At 40.7% G+C, this 20,214-nt stretch overlaps 1 protein-coding gene across 1 annotated transcript in view; it reads right to left on the reverse strand.

Annotated features, from left to right (window-relative positions):
• Positions 1-19,197, reverse strand: part of CUBN (cubilin) — a 244,855-nt gene extending 225,658 nt beyond the window's left edge. The window contains exons 1-12 of the mRNA XM_024575816.3: positions 18,899-19,197; positions 18,381-18,510; positions 17,377-17,472; positions 16,769-16,807; positions 14,424-14,525; positions 13,651-13,754; positions 7,354-7,480; positions 6,245-6,407; positions 4,130-4,261; positions 3,154-3,249; positions 1,309-1,427; positions 684-870 (exon numbers count right to left, since the gene is read on the reverse strand). Of these exons, the coding sequence (XP_024431584.2) occupies positions 684-870; positions 1,309-1,427; positions 3,154-3,249; positions 4,130-4,261; positions 6,245-6,407; positions 7,354-7,480; positions 13,651-13,754; positions 14,424-14,525; positions 16,769-16,807; positions 17,377-17,472; positions 18,381-18,510; positions 18,899-19,011 (1,408 nt within the window). The 5' untranslated portion in view covers positions 19,012-19,197. The remainder of the gene's footprint in view (positions 1-683; positions 871-1,308; positions 1,428-3,153; positions 3,250-4,129; positions 4,262-6,244; positions 6,408-7,353; positions 7,481-13,650; positions 13,755-14,423; positions 14,526-16,768; positions 16,808-17,376; positions 17,473-18,380; positions 18,511-18,898) is intronic.
• Positions 19,198-20,214: the final 1,017 nt, after the last annotated feature.

A 20,214-nucleotide genomic window follows, 5' to 3' on the forward strand; every position in this document is an offset into this window, starting at 1 on the left:
GTAAATGTGCTGACTCAGAATCAGGAGTAGTAACTGAGGAGTGGAGAAGTTAAAAGAGGTTTTATGGCAGAGATTGAATGTGACATACTCCTGAGGGACAGAGATTTTTGGAGAGGTTTCGAGGGAGAAACATTTGGAACAAAGGAACAAGGCAGAAGTATTCATGCCAGCACATGGGGTCAGGTAGTAAGGAAAGATGTCTGGGTCAAAAGAAAGTATTTTTAAAGAACTAATGAAAAATAAGGTAAGGGGGATAGATGAGCCTGGTTATAGAAGATAACTGAAAACAGTCCCAATCTTTATTTAACAGGCACAGGGGAGCACAGTATATTCTAAAGCAGAGGAGTAACATGATTAAGTGGAATATTGTAAGGAAATTAAATGGCTGCTCTAGAGAAAACTCAAACTTAGAAAACTACAGTACCTTAGCATATTTTTTTTACAGAATGGACATAATGAAAACAGCAGTTTTTTTTCTTTGAGGCAAATGTACCTCTGGCTTAAATTGAGATATACATTGATCTTGTGAATTCTATACAATTTTTGCAAGGAAACACTTAGTTCTAAGCATTTGAGCAACTAGACAAGAAAGTAGGTTCAGCAGAGAAATCTGCAGTATAGCACATTAAATGTTTATAATTTTAAGCTGTGAGCATCTGTGGTAGAAGAAATGCTGAGCATACCTTGCTGGGGAATCTGACAGAGGAACCCAGTCCAGAAATGTGTACATTCGCAACTGAAAGCATTAATGCCATCTACACATGTTCCCCCATTCAAACAGGGGTTGCTCAGACACTCGTTGACGTTTTCTGTGCAATTGATACCAGCCCAACCTGAGTCACACTTGCAAAGATAACCAGACACTGTTTCCTAAGGAAAGAAAAAACATAACGCCATACAACAAATGGATAGACAATAAATTCCAACCCACCCAAATAGTAAAGGAAAGTGATGGTATGTGATATATGCAGCAGGTGCTGAGCCACAAGCAGCTTCCAGTAGCCTAACTTGTATTAATTCATTTAACTGGTGATTGCTAAATACGGAAGTATAAGTTGGATCTACTTGGAGCAAACTGGAGGCTTTGTTTTACTGCTTTGTAGATCACTGAGAGAAAAAATTAACTCAATGGTTTTTCCTGAGCACTAAAGTCACTATCTGCCTTTCGTCTCAAAGTTACTGACAGTTCCTTATCTTAAGCTTAATCATTACTTTAAAATTAATAAATCATAGAAAATGTACTGCATAGATGTGAACCTAAAATTATTCTCAAGTACTCTATCTCCTCAGAAAGAATAAAGGACTCACGATGCATTGTCCATTTAAACAGGGGCGACTCAGGCAGATATTACTAAGTTGCACGCATCCATTTGGGCCAAAACCATTTCCAGTATATCCCGGCAGGCAAGTACAGAGAGGTAAGGAACCTGTTCAGAAATAAAAATGAAAGTGGAAATACAAGGTCTCCTTGACTCAAACCCAGTAACAAAACTCAGGGTCCCTTGTCTAGATCAGAAACCGTCAATGTCTCTAGTGGCAGGCAAGACAGAGTATAAGGAGAATATACTAGAATATTTATTTTTCTATTTTTATCTTCAAAATAAGAAAGGCATAGCATGGCTTCAACACTTTACATACGGACTGACACCGGTCCACATGCCACGGTCCTCAGTTGTGCACACCTGTGAGGTACCCCAAGGAGAGGGGGTCTCTCGTCCCAGGGGGGTTGACAGCAGGAAAGAGGATTAGCAAGATGATCGCATCTGCTGCAAACACTGTGCATATATTAACTAACTTAATGCTTGCAATAGGTACTTTATTATCGCCACTTACAGATGCAGACAAAGCTAGAATATGGTGGAGCCGAGGGAAAAATGAAAATCCCAGTGGTCTTTTTCCAGAATTCATGCTCTTAACTACTATAGTATGTTGTTAGTCATTTAATAAATATTTAAATGATCACAAGTGTATGTATATATGTATGCTTTTATATGTGCATATATATATATATATATATATATATATATATATATATAAAACATGTTAGGAAAAATAAAAGTGGTATTTTGAAACAGCAAACTATATGATACATTATCCAATAAATGGAGTTGGGACCAGCCACCCATTTGAACAAAAATAACAAGCTAGATCTCTGTTTGATGTTACAGATAAGAATAAATCCTAAAAAGATCAAAGATCTTAATATATAAACTAAGATAAAGAAAAATATAAAAGAACGTGTTAAACTTGAATATTTTTAAAGGTGTAATTAAGGGGAAGAAAATAGTTACCTTTTTGACAGAATAAAATGTTTAACTTCTAAACAGAAAATACCACCACAAAATGAAAAAATATAAACAACATGCCAGGAAAAATACACGTGAAATATAAAACAGATAATTTCATAACAAGGTTTTACAAATCAGTAACAAAGCAGATGAGCAAAGACATGAATAGAAAAAAAAATGGCCAGTAATCAAAATCTTAATTTTGATTTAGTCAAAATTCTGCCTATAAAATTGACTAAAATAAAAAATAACAATAGTATTCATTACTGTTAAGGGCAGAGTAAATGTATATTTTCATACGCTGTTGGTGAGTATATAAATTGATACAACATTTCTGAGAGAAAATTTAGTGATACACATTTTAAAAATTATTGGAGTTGAAGCTTCTTTTACACAGCATTGCAGGCACTGTTGCTTATCTACCTAAACCCCATATTTTCCTCCCTTATTCTTTATTTTAATTGGAGGTCTGGGCACCCGAAATAAAGACTACATATCCCAGTCTCCCTTGCAGCCTGGGTTAGCCACCAGGCTCAGTCCCGGCCAAAAGCATAGAAACAAAAGTATCCTTAAAGCAAGTGGACTTGTCGGCCTTCCTCCTTTCCTCCTTCCTGCTTCTGAAATACAATTATGAACTTTAGCTGACTAGTTATCTTGGAAAGTAATTGTTAAATTCGAACAGATCATAAATGAGTGCAGTCTGTTGCATTTTTAAAAATCCCAATGTATAGTTTTATAACATGGATTTTGATTGGAAGATCAAAATGAGAATTTTGAGGACAGAGGAATTTGGCTTTAAAAAGTTGATTTGTTTTCTAGGGTCATATTCAAGTGCCCCAAAGCAGAGGCAACGAGGAGTCGTTACCTGGACCCGAGGAGCACGATGCGTGCGGGTGGCAGCCTCCGTTGTTGACCGAGCAGAGGTCTACGAGAGTGCACACTCTTCCGTCGCCCTGGTACCCTGATCATGGCGGGAGCGGGGCGTGGCAAACAACATTCAGGATATTCAAGAGGAAGAATCCCAATCCGGGAATCCAAAATCACGAACCTGACCCACCAGAGATCCTCTACCACCAAACAGAAACTACATTTAAAGTGTCATACACAAATTTCCATAATTAAGAAAAAGGACAACAAGAATTAGGAACCTAATTTCAGAAACAATGTTGTCGGTTGTTTCTAATTACAAAAAAATAAAAATAAAAGGATGCATGAAACTACTTGTAGACTTAGAAAGTGCTGATAGTAAAAAAAGTTGACATTTTTCATTACAGTGACTTGATGATCTTAGAGCTAAATTACTGTAGAAGTCCAAAGTACTGTTGTTCTGTGTTAATGAAACATACAGCATTTCAGTTAATCTCTTCGAACTCCTTGAACTTCCTGGCGAGTAACTCAATTTAGATTAGAGAATAGCAGTAAAGACATTTCCAGAAGAGAAAGAAAACTAACCTGTATTACATGCCTACTATGATGCCTGTTATCTTAGTAAGCTTTATATGTAAATCACCTCATGTATACACTATATTAATAAATTATTTGTGGGGGCAAAGGAGCTGTAGGTCTGTGATTCACAGAGAAAAATTTTCAAATTCTGCATTATCTTGGTAGGCTATTTCACAGTTTGTAAATCTTTATTGTTTCCCTTGGATATTCAACTTTGTTTATTTCTTTCTTATAATACACCTATACTAATGTGCCCAGAATCCATAAGTTAAGTAAAACTTTCCTAACTACTCAGTTTCTCTCCTTAGACAGAGTCATATGTAAAATAGAAGAAATGATCTTGTTTTCAAATGTATGGTTTGCCTGCAATGGAGCTGGGAAATTTAGTGCAGTACCTGGTGGACAGGCCTGGCAGTGGTGAGACCCAGGTGTATTCACACATTCAACAGCTGGAGCCACCGAACAACCGCCATTATTGACCGCACATTCATCGATATCTTGGCAAACATATCCATTTCCTTGCCAGCCTAGAAAAATAAAAAGACTTGAAAAGTTAGCTCTATGGATGAGTCAACAAAGAAGAAAAGCAAATAGTCAAAAACATATTTTTAAAGCTGGCTTAATTAACTACAAGGAACTATAGATTAAAATGAGATACACTCTATTTATCAGATTGGCAAAAAAATTAATTTTTTATTGTTCAGTTACAATTATCCCCGTTTTTCCCCTGTGACTCTCCTCTGCCCTACCCACCTCCCCTCTCCCACGGTCAGTCCTCCCCCCTGCATTGTCCTTGTCCAGGCACCCCTTGACTTGACCCTTTTAAATTTTTAAAATCATATGCTGGCAAAGAGGTGGGCAAATGGGATACTTTTATATGCTGTTAGTCAGAAGTTAAATTAATAAACCTTATATGGAAAGAGATCTAGCATTATTCATTGAATTTCTTAAAATACATACCTTTGACTACCAATTCCACTTCATAAAACTTATTCTACAGTGATAAACCCACAGTATATAGAAATATAGGCAAGCAGGTGTCCACTGCACTTTGTTTCATGGGGGAAGCCCAGTGGTCAACAGGGGCACAGCTGATTACATTATGAGTTATCTATAGCCCTGAACACACAAACTATGTTTCATAACATGCGCACACATATAGAAATAATGAATGAAAATACAAAATTTTAGGATAATATGCAAACTATGATTGAGCCCAATTTGGGGAAAGATTTTTTTTTTAACTTGCATGCGTGTCTGAGTTTTTGTTTGAGTGAAGGGAGAGGTAGAAGAGGGGCCAGAACAAATTGCTCACACTGGTCTCGTTAGAAGGAGACTGGAGGTGAAAACAGGGAAGATCCCATCACTTCAAACATTTCTGTTTTACTCAATTGTTACAAGTTTTATTACTCATAATTTAAATGATGAAAACTATAAGAACATTTCAAACATTCCACATGAATTCACTAAACCAAAAGCCACTAAATAAACCAACAGAGCCGGGGGAGGGCGGCAGTCCTCGGTGAATCAGAACCACAGGGTCTGAAGCCGCACGGCTCAGATCCCGACTCAGGGAGACCAAAGTTGAGTTCTGGCTGCTTATAAGCTATGTGATCTTGGAAATCAGTTACCTTCTCTAAGCCCCAGGTTCTTACATTTTACAATGGGATAATACTAATTGGTACCATTTCTTGTCTTTGTTGTAGTTGAAAGAATTAAAAATTGCTTAGCACAGTACCTTAATGACATTTCCATAAAAGAATAGCTGCTATTATTATATTCCTTTTGTGCTCCACTTTCTAAGAATACCCAAGGAGTGCAGACAAGCCTTGTAAACTCTCTGAGTTCTGGTTAATTGTTACCAGTGTACCCAGCTCAGAGTAGGTGGATGACAAATATGCATTAAATGGGTGAAAGTGATCCTGTATAATAAGGGATGAAACTTGGACTCCAACCCAGGCAGTCTGTGAGTCCAGCGTCCATGTCTTTCAGGAATCTGCATTTGACCTCCCCTGCAGACTTGGTCCCTGTGTGTCTGTGATGCAGCTGGATGTCCCTATTAACAGCAAGGCCATGGGATCTTCTAATGACACACCCAGATGAGAACTCTACTGAACTCTACTGGAGACATTAAGAGGCAAATAAATTGCCCAAGTTGACAGATTTCTGGCTAATATGAAGGGTGGACTAGAGCACATGTCTTTTGATCTCAAATCTAGCCGGCTGATGGCAACTCAGAATGTGTGACCTCACAAACTATGGCTAACCTGGTCCCCAGTGCCTGACTCTAGCACAGCCCAGGCAAACCTCCCGTTTCTGTTGTTGAATTGTTAAAGCCAGAAATGGTGTGGGGTGTGCACTAGTGAAAGAGGACATGAGACTAGATGGGAATGCCTCCTAAGATCGGTCTTATCCTTTGGCAATGGAAGGGAATTGGTCCTGGCACCTTGCCTGGCTGGCCGGCAGAACGAGCACAGTGTCTCTGTCTGGGTGTGGATGCGCTCACATACCTGTGGGACAGGCCCCGCAGTAGAAGGAGCCCGGAGTGTTGAAACACTGCACCAGTGCCGAGCAAGGCGCGGGCCAGAGGCTGCACTCGTCTCTGTCCAGCGTGCAGGCCGAGCTGTTCTGTGGGGACGTCCAGCCAGCATCGCAGATGCAGCTGTACTCGGGCTGGCAGGGTGACAAAATGTGAATAAAGACAATCAGGGAAATGAGCAAGAAAACCTTTGAAAATCTCACCAAGCCCCCGAGTGTTTACCCCCTCACTTTCATTTCCATAAGGCCGATTGAGTGGCTTCTCTTTTCCTCCTATGTGATTAAGCATTTAGACCAGACTGTGCAAAAAGAGAAACATCTTTATTTCAGAGTAAGGGAAACCTATCATTTGCCTCAAAGATGCCAGGGAAAGAGCAACAACAATCAAGGACTGTAAGTCAATATAATTAAAGTCAATCAACTCAGCCTGCTGGGTTTTTAGAGGGAAAACACCCATGTAGGCACAGACCCTGGAAAATCAATTCTGTTTGTTTCCTTTTTGCAAGTCTCCCCTTCCCCCCCATCCGCCATCATTTGAAGGGAACCATTTTCCATCACGTAAGCAGGAAAAAAGAGAACTGAAAATAAAGACTCGAAGATCTCATGCCAGGCCAAGCCACAGGGCCTGGGCAACCTTGAGGGTCGGGAGTCAAGGCTGTGAGGACCCAGAGTGCAGGGCACTCAGGGAAGTGGGTTCAGAGAGTCTGCAGCAGCCACAGGGGCCAGAAAAAGATCCAGAGTCCTTAAAAGTGCATGTTGCTGACAAGAGTGGCCTTTTTGTGTTCCCGTGTCTTGTCACTGCTAAAACCCACAAGGCCAAGAGACAGTCCTGTCTCACAGAGAGACTCATGAAAGCATCATAAGAAATATTAGTAAATTTATGGAATGAAGTCTTAACTTCTGGATTCAGCTTTCTGCTTATTTGTGGACAACTCTCATCTCTTTCCTCGCCAGGGCTCTGCTTAAGGGCAGGAAGTGACTTCCTCTCTGCAGCCTCACAGGACCATGCTTGCGTACAGTCACCCAGGATGACAAGTGACCCTGACTCCCTCCATGAAGTCACAGCCCGGAAAGAACCCACCTCTCCAGGCTTCACGCGGACGAGATCCTCACAGATGCCGTGGACACAGAGCGCCTTGGAGCCGCCTTCACAGTCATTGTATTTGGAGGCACACTGGGGGCCGTGTGTCTCAGGTGAGCAGAGACACCTGTTAGTCACACAAGAGAATGATGTCAGGGCTCATGTCAGAGTGAGCGCCTTTCCTTAGCATCACTAAGAAAATAATTCCCGTTGCAGGCCAATGACGTTCACAGGGAATCATAAATCAGCAAACCAGATACACCAGCTGAAGTCGTGAAAGAACATTGCTCTGCTTTAAGCAGTGCGTTTAGGAAATGTGTCATCTTCTCAAATCGGTGTGAGAGGGGCGCAACTTACTATCTGGGCGAGGTGTCACCATAAATTTCTCTGGTATCATGTCATCCAGCTTTTCAAAGGTCAGACATCTATAAACTAATAGTTTGTTCAAATGGTCAAGAGAGAGATCAATGAGTCCATTCATTGTTTGTCCAGCTGGACCCACTGATACCCACAGGTGACCTTGACTGAACTAATAAATTCTTGAATGTTCTTTAGGACTGACTGTATAACCCAACAAGCAATGTAATATCCACATTTATGATAATTATTATTATATTACAAAGGGCAACACTTCTTCTACCCATGAGATGTAGTTAACATAGTAACATTTCTTCCAGAGTCACATTTTAACTCACAAAAATGTAATTATTACATAATACCTAAGCCAGTGATGGGTGCTTTGTTACAAGAACATTTCAGTTAACAATAACCAAAGAGGCAAAATTGTTTTTTCTTTTAGCTTTGTATAATTCTTAAAATTGTTGAATGAGCTTTATACCTGCACAGCACCTTCAAAGGGAATGTGGAGGGTATGAGATTGGCACCTGGGGAAGCTGGAGTCGCTGAGCCCAATCTTAGTTACACATAACTCAGCATGGTGGATGGAGAGGAGGGCTGGCCCAGAGGTCAGTGCCTGCCAGAGGTCAAACATCGTTGACCTCATAGAGGAAACTGACTACTGGGGCTAAGGGGTCAGAGACAAGGAATGGAAAGGACCTGATGGACATGCAACATGAATTCATTTCTGAGGGCTCTGGAAAAGGGGCCGCTCTACAAGGTAAAGACGCTCTTTTAACAACACACATCGAGGCACGAGGAGCTCAGCTGATGTCCATGGATGACACAGACATGTGACTGACAGTGTGGGAGGTGAGAGTTTGGCTGTTTGAGAAGCATCAAGAGTTACACTCTGGGCACAGAACTTGGTGTACCGAATCCCAGAAACAATTGCTGGGGTGGCACCTTTGAAGGGGTTCTATGGAAGAAGATATCAGTGACTGTGGCCAGAGGTGGACAGTAAGAATAGGGAGAGTACCATTCGGGCACTCACATGAAGTAGGGCCAGACCTCGTGAATAAACTTACAGGATGCCCAGTTAAATTTGAATTTCAGATAAATGAATACTTTTTTGGTACGTGTATGGCCCATGCAATTCACAACACCAATATGTGATTGTGTAAAAGTTGTTCCAATAAGAAATCACATTTTTGAGCATTTCATGGTTGCCTTTCTCATTAAGATAAGGTCATAGAGTAATAGCAATAGATGATTAAGCTTTAAAAGATTCAATTATTTATTCCCTACCAAAAGTTATCTTCCTTTCCTCTCTCTTTCCATACTATCCCTCTCATATCTCATCCCTCTCCTCTCTCCCATCCTTAGAAAGACAAATCTGTCAGAGAATTTAATTAGATTCTTAGAGATTATAGAACTTCAGACAATTTCATATGCATATTTGAATATTTAATCCAGGTGGCTCCCTTGCTGAAAGTTTATTTTATCACCACCTCCACCCACCTGCCAAAACAGTTTTTAAATCTTTAGTACAAACTATTACTAGCTTTCTGAGTCTATCGCGTGTGAGAGATCTGAGTATTCTGGCCTTGTGGGACATGGCTGCCTAGGTTCGAATCCTGACCATACCTGTTAACTGTTCATCTCAGACACTGCAATCACTCCCTCAGCTTCTGCTTCTTATAAATTAGTAGTGCCAATCTATAAACACTATTTCACCTTGGGATCTAAAGGCACTCTCCTGTAGCAAGTGCTTAGGGAATTGTGTTTCTGTTATCCCTGAGTGCTTTACTACTAGAAAATGACTTAAGATTTGAGAGGAGATTCTAATATGTGGACTTGCAGTTAAATCCTCTCACTTTATCTCTCTCTTCCTTCTCCCTTGCTATTATCACTTGGATTTAAGTTAATTTTAATCCTATACTCTTCTCTAAACAGCTACAAAGTACACTTGTTTCATTTAAGTTTAGATCATTTGATAGGAAGAAGGGTTGAGAGGAAGAAGCTGCATTATTAGCTTCCTTGCTATGACCTCAAAGACAAGGCAAAGTTAAAGACGTTCCCTTTTATGTCTTTTTCACATAACTGTTTGTGTGTAAAATGTATTCTCAAAGTATCTGGATATGGCTTTTAAAGAAAAAGAATAATACATGTCACTTTTGTAATGCCTTCTACTGTTGACTTGGCTCTAGCAGAACAAAACTAGGCTTTTCGGTCTTCAAGACACTGCAAGCGCACTTGGCACTAGAGAGAGGTCAGCTATACTTCCAGAGTCATAATTTAACTTGCTTTAGAGTCCATGGTTCAATATTAACATAACTGACTAACTGAAAGAGGTAATAAGTTTAATACCTAACTACCACCTGAGCCAAAAACAGACCATCTGCATGGTGTAAGCTCTCCATGTTTTAAAACGCACCAGTGATAAATAAAAATCCACGAGAGATAAGTTAAATAAAACATGCTAGTTAGTCATCATTGTGCTCCTGGAGAAAACAACAACGAACTCAACTTTTTTTTTTTCTGAAAAGCCTTCTCAATCTGAGTCTGAAGGATGTATTACATGCACCAGCCATGTGTGGCAAATTTGGAGCCCATGGGCTGTCTTAGTCCAAAGTAAGCAGGGAGCAGTACCAGTGTTTCAGAACAAAGAGGCAGTAACAGCACTGTGAAGTGGCTAAACGTTATTATCTGTCAGCGGAGGAGTTGAGGGCAAGACCTGTAGTCAGGAACCCTCCTACGCAGAAACAGGCAATAGTAGTCCCTGCTCTCTACATTCACTACTCCAACAAATAATTTTAACCAGAAGTGTTCCTACGAAATAGGGTTTTCGGGTAATTAGCATTTGCATAGTGCTTTATCTTTCAAAGTAGGAATTATAATCCCCTTACACAAAGACTCCTTTGTCTCCCCAAATCAACTCCTCCGGCCTCCCAGAGTCAGAGACCGAAGGAGGCCCCAAACCCCGAGCAAACTCTGCCCACTGTGACCCTATTGTTGCAGCTTCAGATTATTCAACAGCCTCTCAAGTTTAACGTTAGCAAACGGCCGAAGTTTGCCGAAGGGGTTACTAGCCTCACAGAAGCTACTTGATTAACAAGGATTTAATCTCACATAATTAATAGAACTCAAAGAAGCATCTAAGTGATTGCTGTCTCATTATCAGACGGAAAGCAAGGATTTCTCACGCACATTTTTCTTTGCACTTTAATTCCTTCAAAAGTCTCTCTGATATGCCTACAGTGCAGTGTTTATGTTGTAGAAAATCAAGTGGGCTTCGTGAGGCTTCACAAACTATCCCAGATCAAGAAGAAGAAGCTATCGAGGGCAGAGATTAGAAACCAGAACCATTTCCAGAGTCAGCACGCCGAGTCTGTGGGCTTCCCTCATCGATGGGTGCGAGAGAGAGCTCGGCATTGCGCTTGAAAGTGGAATCTGCTGTGTGCTGTTTGGGCAGCCCTCAGCAGAAAAACATCTCTAACATCCTCCCTCTCCCATTTGCATCTGACAATGAATTCTCACCCCTGTCACGCAGCAAAGTGTTATGTTCAAGTCGTTCTTTTCTTCTTGCAGGGGCGAGGGTGGGGGTTGGCACATGGAAGTAATGTGCGGGGTGGGGGGATGGGCGGGGGGAAGAGGGGGAGGATCAACTTCGCCCTGTTTCCATGGACCTCGTCCCGCTTGAACATCTTGGATATTCTGTTGGCTGGGGAGACCCCAGGAGACAGTGATGGTAAAGGAATGCCATAGTGACATCTAATATCCACGCCATGCCTAGATATCATCAGGAAGGCAATAAAATATTAGTGCCAGGAGTTGGGACATTTGCCACCAATGTCTGCAAGCAGCACTTCTCCTTGATAAATGCCCATAAACATAAATCAGGAGATAATGCTTTCAAGAAAGGGAAAGATTAGACCCACATTCTGGATCTTGTCCAAGCTTTAATGTTTATAAAAGCAGGGGGGGAGGGGGAGTGTCATTTAAATAAGGAACAAAATCCTGACAGCAAAAAGCTCTTTAATAATATAATTCTTAATTTAAGTTAAAGGTGGATAATTTGGGTTTCGCACAATGATTAACTCATAGATATATCTATCAGAAGTTTCAATGAGTTAAGCTTATAACTTAAAAGGAGCAAAAAAAATTTAAGATCAGATCAAAAAAACAAAAGAATTAATTAAATGAAAAAGAGAAGGTTTGTGACTGTTTTCTGGAAAAAAAAATACAGTGTGTTTACAGATAACCAGGACAGAAAAACAAAATTACTGCACTATTTTTGCTGGAAAGAACAGAAGGAATATTGCTTTGAGGGAACTGAAGGACATGACAGCAGAGATACTGGTAAGAGAACAAATAATCACTCTTTACGCCACGAGATGACACCAAGAGTACTGAAGGACCGTTCATGCCACGACAAAATCAATTTCTTTATATCTTAATAATCACAGAGTACAAGAGACCAACCCGTATATGAGAAAGATCATGTTGAGAGACTTTTTTAGAAAGTGATTTTAAGAAACCATACAGAAGTAAGTTTGAGGTTGATGTGCCATAAATTTCTGGACTGGATTATTTCAAAAGAGAATGTGTCAGCCAGCATTCCTAGCATTGGATGGAAACATGGAGGAAGTCTGCTGGAGAGGGCAGTGCCTGAGCTGGGCGGGAGGATGCTGTGGACAAGCCTTTAGACAGAGTCAATAAGGAGAGAAGGCAGGAGCTACGTGATGAGTGTGGTCAGGGGCCTTGTAACTAACTGAAGAAAGGCAGTGAGGGTTAACTACCTGAAACAACCTCAGGCCGTCTCTGCTCTTGTTATGCATGCACAGCAGAACTGAATGCAGGTATTCTTACTCAGCCTACTGACGAGCACAGCAGTGGTTCACTGCTGTGGTGGGGGAGCTCTTGTTGATGTAAGAATGTCCAAATATGTGGGGAATTTTTTATAACAATTTGTTCCAGTCAAACCTGGATATTCCTGGAAGCCAGTCTCAACAGACTGAAGAGAAATGCTCACCAGAATAACAGTTTGCAGTTTCTTTTATGCACTTGAGATTAAGCAGAGAATGTAAGGACGATTAAGTGAAAGTGAGAGAAAGAAAAGCAAGACCTGGATTACAGGAGAGTTAAGATTAAGTTTTGAGGGCGGTCCTGCTTTAGCGGGGATCTGAAAGGGGGCATGTCAAAGGTGTGTTCACCTAGATGCACAGAAACAATGGACAGGGCTTGCTTAAGGCAGAGATCAGCCTTTTCCTAGAGAAGTTATCTGCCTGACTACCCACCATAACCTGCCCAGTTAGGGATTTCGGATCAGACCACCCTGAGAGGTCACTTTCCCTAGTTTCCCTAGAACCCCATTTTCATCCACACCCTCTTCTATTTAAAACTCTTAAAAGGCTGCCCCTTCGAACTCAGCCTCATCTCCCACCATGCTGTCCTTCCTCTCTGCCAGCCATAGTGGCCTCCTTCCAGCTCCTCAAGGCCTCCAGAGACAGGATTCCTTTGTGGGCTGGGAGTTGAGGAGGCACAGCTTTTCTTCCTCTACGTAAACCATTCTGTGGACTTTAGGTCAGAGCCACGTATTTCCCCAGGGAGCTCCTAATTTTGCTGCTAATACAGATAGTTAATCTCAAATGCTCTTAACTACAGGATGTCTTAGTCCTTCAAAACCACACACTAATATATATTTTTTAAATATGCAAAAGTGATAGCTCTTAGCCAAAGCTTTAAGAGACTTTAAATGTCTCTTTGCTCAACCCTCTGGGGCTTTTGACCTCAGCCATGAGGACACTCCTCAGGCTGCTATTGCTCCTCAGGCCCCAACCGAAGAAGGAGACACGCAGACCAAACCTAAACTGGAGCAGAGGCCCTGTGACCAATCTACAGTCCCAGGAGTATGAAAAAATAAATGCTTGTTGTTTAAAAAAAGAAAAAAGCAGTTACCTGTAACTCCCTACTGTGTTTATGCACGTGGCTCCGTTCTGGCAGCTGAAGGGGGTTCCTGAGTAGATCTCACACTCATTAACATCCACAGAGCACAGAGGACCCTGCATTCACACAAGGAACAAAGTGAGTGCCACAGGTAACAGAGGAATCTGGGGCCCACATTCAAGTGAGGTGTTTAAGGATCTCCACACGGATAGTAAAGAAGTCCTCAGTCAAGCCAAATATAATAACACTAATACAAATATTAATCTCTGGTTATCCTTCCTCTGGAACTCAGATTATGCCTAATAGAGTCAAAAAGCTCTTTATAAAAAAGCACCAGTCACACAAGAAGAATCCTATACAAACTAATTCTCATTTCACTATGGTGCTATGCCTGGGAATGCTCACTTAACAATTTTATTTTAATGTGCATATCAGGAACATTTTGCCATTAATAGAAAAGAACAAGAAAAAATATACTTGGCTATGTCAGATTTGTTGAGTACATTTGATACTAGGTAATTTAAATTAATGTTAGCTGAAATATCATGCCTCCATGTGGTTATCCACTCAACTGAACCCCTCCTTCAGATGGCTTGGCATTTAGTGGGGTCCGTATTCCTGCTGGCCGTTGTTTGGATTTTGACATACACAGTGTAATTCATTCTGACTCAGAAGACCACAGAGTCCTAGAAACTTTGGATGGAAAATTAGACATGTCTGAATGATTCCAAGGAAACCACAGGTGCCGACTCATCATCATTTTTAACCAAAGGCAAGCGACTCACCTTCCACTGTGAAGGGCAGATACAAAAAAAGGAATCGTGAAGGTTGAGGCAGGTTCCACCGTTTTGGCAGGGATTGCTGCTGCAAACCTTTTTGTCCACTGTCTGAAACAAAGACAGGACGGTCAGCGAGGCCATCGGGCCTGCGTGGACAGCCGTGAACGGTGAGTTTCAGTGCAGGTGCGTGCACAAAACACATTTTACTGCGGTCACTCAGGGCCCTCCTCCAGACCTTCACCCAGTTACTCAAATTCTTCTTCAGATGGATCCTCTTGTGAAAAACAAAGTGTTTCGTAGAGGTCCTATTCATAGTCCTTCACTGTTTACATGCATTTAACCATGGATGGGATGAAGCATGAGGCCAGAAGAGTCTCATTCTATTCTTTGGAAAAGCATTGTTCACCAGAGAAACATGGATTGGTAGACAAGTGTAAAGTGTTCAGGTGTGGGAATAATAATGGACATTCCTGTTGTGCTAAGAAAATAAAATGGAAATTCTGGTTCTTTTGCCATTATTGTTGTCTTTGGTGCCTCCAGATAAGCATTTGAAATATGATCATCTTTTGCTGTCACCCCCCTGCCGAGGGTTAAGATGACTGAACTCTTTTCATCCAAGTGCCTTTGTTTGAAATGTGGCCAGCTTAGATACACCCGCCACTCTCAGGCTCACGTGACTGCTTTCAGACAGGGTCACAAACAGACCGTCTTTGTCTACACCTGGGGAGCAGGTCAGCTACCGGTTCCAATCTTGTAAGACTTCTAATGGCTTTGGGGGCAAAGAAACTATCTTTAGAGAGTACAAGTGATTAGGTAAGGATAAGTATTCTATTAATTTTACTTAATCACAGTCTACTTCTATGTTTTAAAAATTAAAATAGGAGCAAATTATTTACTGCAGTTTTAAAAAAATATTCAGCAACTCACAAAGAAAATCAAGTCTGTTTCCCTCATTTTACAGAGGAAACTAGGAGCCAGAGGATGTCCACCCGAATGTCTCAGCGCCATTTATTGCAAAGCCCATTTCTCTCCACTTTTGTCACAAGGCAGGTGACCATACATGTGAGGGTCTCTTTCTGGACTATGTTTCTTCCATTATTCTATTTGTCTCTTTGTGCCAGTACCACAATCGGTCCTATTCATCAAAAGACATTACTAAGAAAGCTAACCACAATCTCATTACAAGTTTTTCTGGTGTACAAAAGCAGTTCTGTCTGGGGAATAGAAACACAAAAGCCTATGGGGGCCCAACGGAAATGCAATCAGTAAGCGGTCAGGAGGAAGACAAGAGGCAACAGTGCAGCCGGTAGTGCAAGAGAGCACTCGCCTTGTCCCCAGGGATACAGGCACCTACATTCAAGCATCATTAAAAATTCTTCCTGGAGGATGGCTAGAGGGTCAGTCTGAGCTAGTTTTGATCATGGCCTCTAGTCCTTGACATTTGGCAGGAAGAATGAATCACTCTAGGAGACTGAGAACTCCAGGGCCAAGTCTTGCTCCACAGGTATGATTGCTTGCTCATTTTCACTCACTCAGTCCCTTAAAAGGTCAAGGCTAAGTGTGTAGTTTACTATCAAAGTTGGCAAAAGGAATATATGAATTGTTTGCCAAATTTAAAACACCAAAGTAGAAGACAACATTTGAAGTATAATCAAAACAGATCAAGAACATTAGGGCAGGAATTATTAACCTGGAATCTCTTGACTTTTATTTAAATTTGGGACATTCTGTTCATTTCTTTGAGTAGAAGGTCATGGCTTCCATGAAACTCTTAAAAATGCCAACTACTTACAAAAGGAGTAAAAAGCCTAAAATTACAAGGACTAGTTTATAAGCATGTAGTAAAGTAATGCAAGGTATATTCTAGAAATTGCTCAAATGTAATTAACAGCAAATGCACTTTTAAGGACATTTGGAATATTTTGTGTCACAGCCCAGATTTCTGAATTTAGGGTTAGAGAGGTACATGACCTTTCCAAACGTAGTCCTGGGCCCCAGAACCAGCAGGTTAGGTGGCCACTAGCTGACCAGATGCAGCACACATAAGCCAACCACCCAACATTAAAGGGTGACGTAGAAGAGGAAGAGCATGTGGACGGCTGAACTCAGTCAGAAGGCCTCACATGCTCACATGCCTCACAGGCCCAGTGACCTTGGGCTGGTCACTCCATCTCTCTGAGATTCAGGTTCCTAGTCTATATCCTGGGAAGCATGAACTATTATGAGAATTAAATTTCAGGAAAAATCAAAGTCCTCGATGTTAATCATTAATCCATCTTAAGGTAACACTAGATCCACCAATGAGTCTAGTGTATTTAAGCAAAACATGTACTTAGTAGTTACGGACTTACCTGCTGTAAGCTCTGAAATTTTCTCTGAAGATCCATGAACTAGAAGTTGGGAGGAAAGAGCATCTGTTAACTGGTTCAAAGGCATTTTATACAAAATGTTATCCCCTTGACGTGCTTTCCTAATACCCTGTTTTGGGGACTGACTTTATCTGTTTCTTTCTTTTTTTATTGCCATACCCCCCTCAGTCCTCTCCCCTCCAAGCTTCCCTTCATTCCTACTCTCTTTCATCACATAGATTCTTTAAAAGCATTTTTAAAAAAGAACTACAACCCACTGATAAGTTGATTCATTGCTTTTCTGCACACAGGGACTGTGGGAATTCTTATAAATGGCAGAGATTCACCCACTTCTCCAATGTGAAGGTCCTTGTCAGATTGTGAGCAAGGCTACTTAGGCAACAAGTCCTGGCCACAGCATTTCCAATATTCTGCCCACCACCACACCCACATCCTCTATCAGAGCTGTGTCGTATAACCAAAGAGTCCATAATTTCAGTGTTCAATTTCTACAGAGGACAGAAGGTTTGCATATATCTTGCAAAATGGTTACTTACGAAGTTGAATGAAGGAGAACCCATTTGCTCTAATGGTACAGACGTAAGACTTACCTTAGAATTAAGCTGATTGATTTGACTAGAAATATTTTGAGGCAGACCAATTGCACTCTTTTTTAAATCTGTAATATCATCTTTGTTTTTCTGGATCTAATTTTAAAAGGAAGATGGAAGAGAAAAAGAAAGAGGAGGGGGAAGAGAATGCTGGTGAAAAATTTATATATTTTCTATAGGAGTAGAACTTTGAAATGAGTAGTATTTTATTTTAAGCACTAAGATCTTGCCCATTATTATTGGTTATTATAAAAACCAAACAGTGCCATGTATAATAAACATCAGGCTAAAATAGCCATGGCATAATTCCATTTACCTTTGTCAGCAACAATTCATGAAAGCCTTTTCCATTTGCATATTTTCCCCGTAATAACAGTTTACAGTGCTTGTTAAAAGCCTGGCTTGGAATCGGACTGTTGAGATTTTAGATCTTGGCTCAGCCGTTTTTTCTGTGCCCGTGGGCAAGTGATGGAACTGCTACAGGGTTACTGTACGTTCCCTATGAATGGGGTCATAATCAAGCCAACCTCATGGGGCAGCTGTGAGGGTTATAGGAGGTAATGCGCATAAGTCCTGAGCACAGTGGACGGCCCACAGGAGGCCTGACACAATGCCAGCTTCCACACTATGACGGATACACCAGCACGACGTAGCAAATAATGAATGCTGAAAACTCGCCATAAGGCAGGAAGGTAATTGGCTAATTCTGTTCTGTGGTAGGAGTGAACTGGTCACTTCTACTCCTGTCTCTGGTCCCTCATCCTCCTTGTTCCCTTGTGGAGGAGTCCCAGTACTACCCTCTGCACCGTCTCTGGACCAGAGTACATAAGCTGGCATTATTCTCTTTACCCATCACTAACCCGAGGGCATTGTTCTATACACAGACTTGTGTTCCCTCCAATGATGTTCTCTGTGCTAAAGATTCCAAATTAATATAGACTTGTTCAGCTACGTCACCATGTATGGATATAAACAATTACTTCAATGTATCTCCAATGTATTACCTGATGTAAACATTCACCAAGGTCTTCATCATTTAATTTAATTTTCCCCAGGGATCCAGTTTTAAATTCAATGTTTTGAGCAGACCCAGTAAGAAACACTAGATTTCCTCTTTCTGTAGCCATTCGAGGCCTATATAATTCAAACCAGAGAATGCATCAGTAATTAGCACTTACAGTTTTCAAATCCAAAGAATGAAGTTTCTCACTGAATAACTATAAACTGCATATACCTCCACTTTGTGGTCAACTCAACCAAATTTTCCCTGTTCATCTGTCATTTCTTTCTCTGCAAATTTCCTAAAGATAGGTCCGAGTAATTGCATACTTGCCTTATTTGCAAAATGATAAAGAAATTATTTGTGGATAAGAAGACAATTCCATACATCAACCCAAATGTGTTCCCCTATTTGTTTTTAAAACAATTATTTTCCTCAAGATAAATTATACCTTTGCTTTGTGAAAACCGATGAGGAACTCCCCTAGTCTATCAACAGGAACAATCGTGTGTGGCTACTTACTGTTGGAGGTTAGTGCTCCTTTTTTGTCTCTGCAACTCAAGCCTTCCATCTTCACCATTTAATTCCGCAAATGCCAATAAAATCACCACGCTCCAAAGAAAAGGTGAGGACATGGTCCTCACCAACCCTCACAGGTTGCCAGGGAAGAGAGAGGCTTCTCCAACCTACTGAGAGTGGGAGTTCAGAGAAAGTAAACCAGGCACATGTACTCTGACCTGTGGAATGTCCTGCAATTTTTCAGTCCTTTCTTCTTTGCCCTGGAAGGCTGTTATTTTGTCTTCCTCATGGATGTAAATGATCTTAATCTTCCTTACTCTTCAACTTTTAAGTGATGCACAACTTAATCATTATCTGTTTGACCTTTGAAATGGTAACACACTGCTTTGGAAACACCCACTAAAACACTCCTTGCTAAGAAGTAACACACCTTTCAACAAATAGTGCTGGGAAAAGTTTTGCATCATATCCACAGACAAAAGAATGAGGTTCTTACACTACACCATGCTTAAAGATTAACTCAAAAAGAATCAAACATCTAAGTATAACAGCTGAAACTATAACACTCTTAGAAGAAAACATAGGGAGAAAGCTTCATGACATGTGATTTAGCAATGATTTCTTAGATATGACACCAAAGGCACAGGCAGCAACAAAAAGATAAACTGGATAAATTGAAAATTTTTGTCGCCATCAGCAGATTATAAAGGCAACTCACAGAATGGGAAAAGATATTTGCAAATCACATATATGAAAAGAGGTTAATATTCAGAATATATAGAGAACTCCTATAACTGAACAACAACAAAAAACAACTTAAGAAATTGGCAAAGGAAATAGACATTTATCCAATTAAGATATACAAATGGCAAAAAAAAAAAAAACCCAAAACAGATGAAAAGATGCTCAGCATCATTAATCTTTAGGGAGATGCAAATCAAAACCACAATGAGATACCCATTACAGACCCTTCAGACCCATTACAATGGCCACAGTCAAAACCAAAACAAAACAGAAAAGAACGGGATGTTCGTGAGGAAGTAGAAAGAAATTGGAACCCTTGTGCACTGTCGATGGGAATGGAAAATGGCAGCCACTGGACATATACACAAAAGAATCGAAAGCAGAGACTCAGAGACATTTTTCCTGTCATGTTCACAGTGGCATCATTCACAGTAGTGAAAAGGTAGAAGCAACCCAAGTGTCCATTGACAGGTATGAATGGGTAAACAAAATGTGTTACATACATACACAATGAAATATTATCCTGCCTCAAAAAGGAAGGAAATTCTGAAACATGCTGCAACCTAAATGATACT

This window comes from Desmodus rotundus, chromosome 4 (assembly GCF_022682495.2).
Source record: "Desmodus rotundus isolate HL8 chromosome 4, HLdesRot8A.1, whole genome shotgun sequence".
Classification (NCBI taxonomy): domain Eukaryota; kingdom Metazoa; phylum Chordata; class Mammalia; order Chiroptera; family Phyllostomidae; genus Desmodus; species Desmodus rotundus.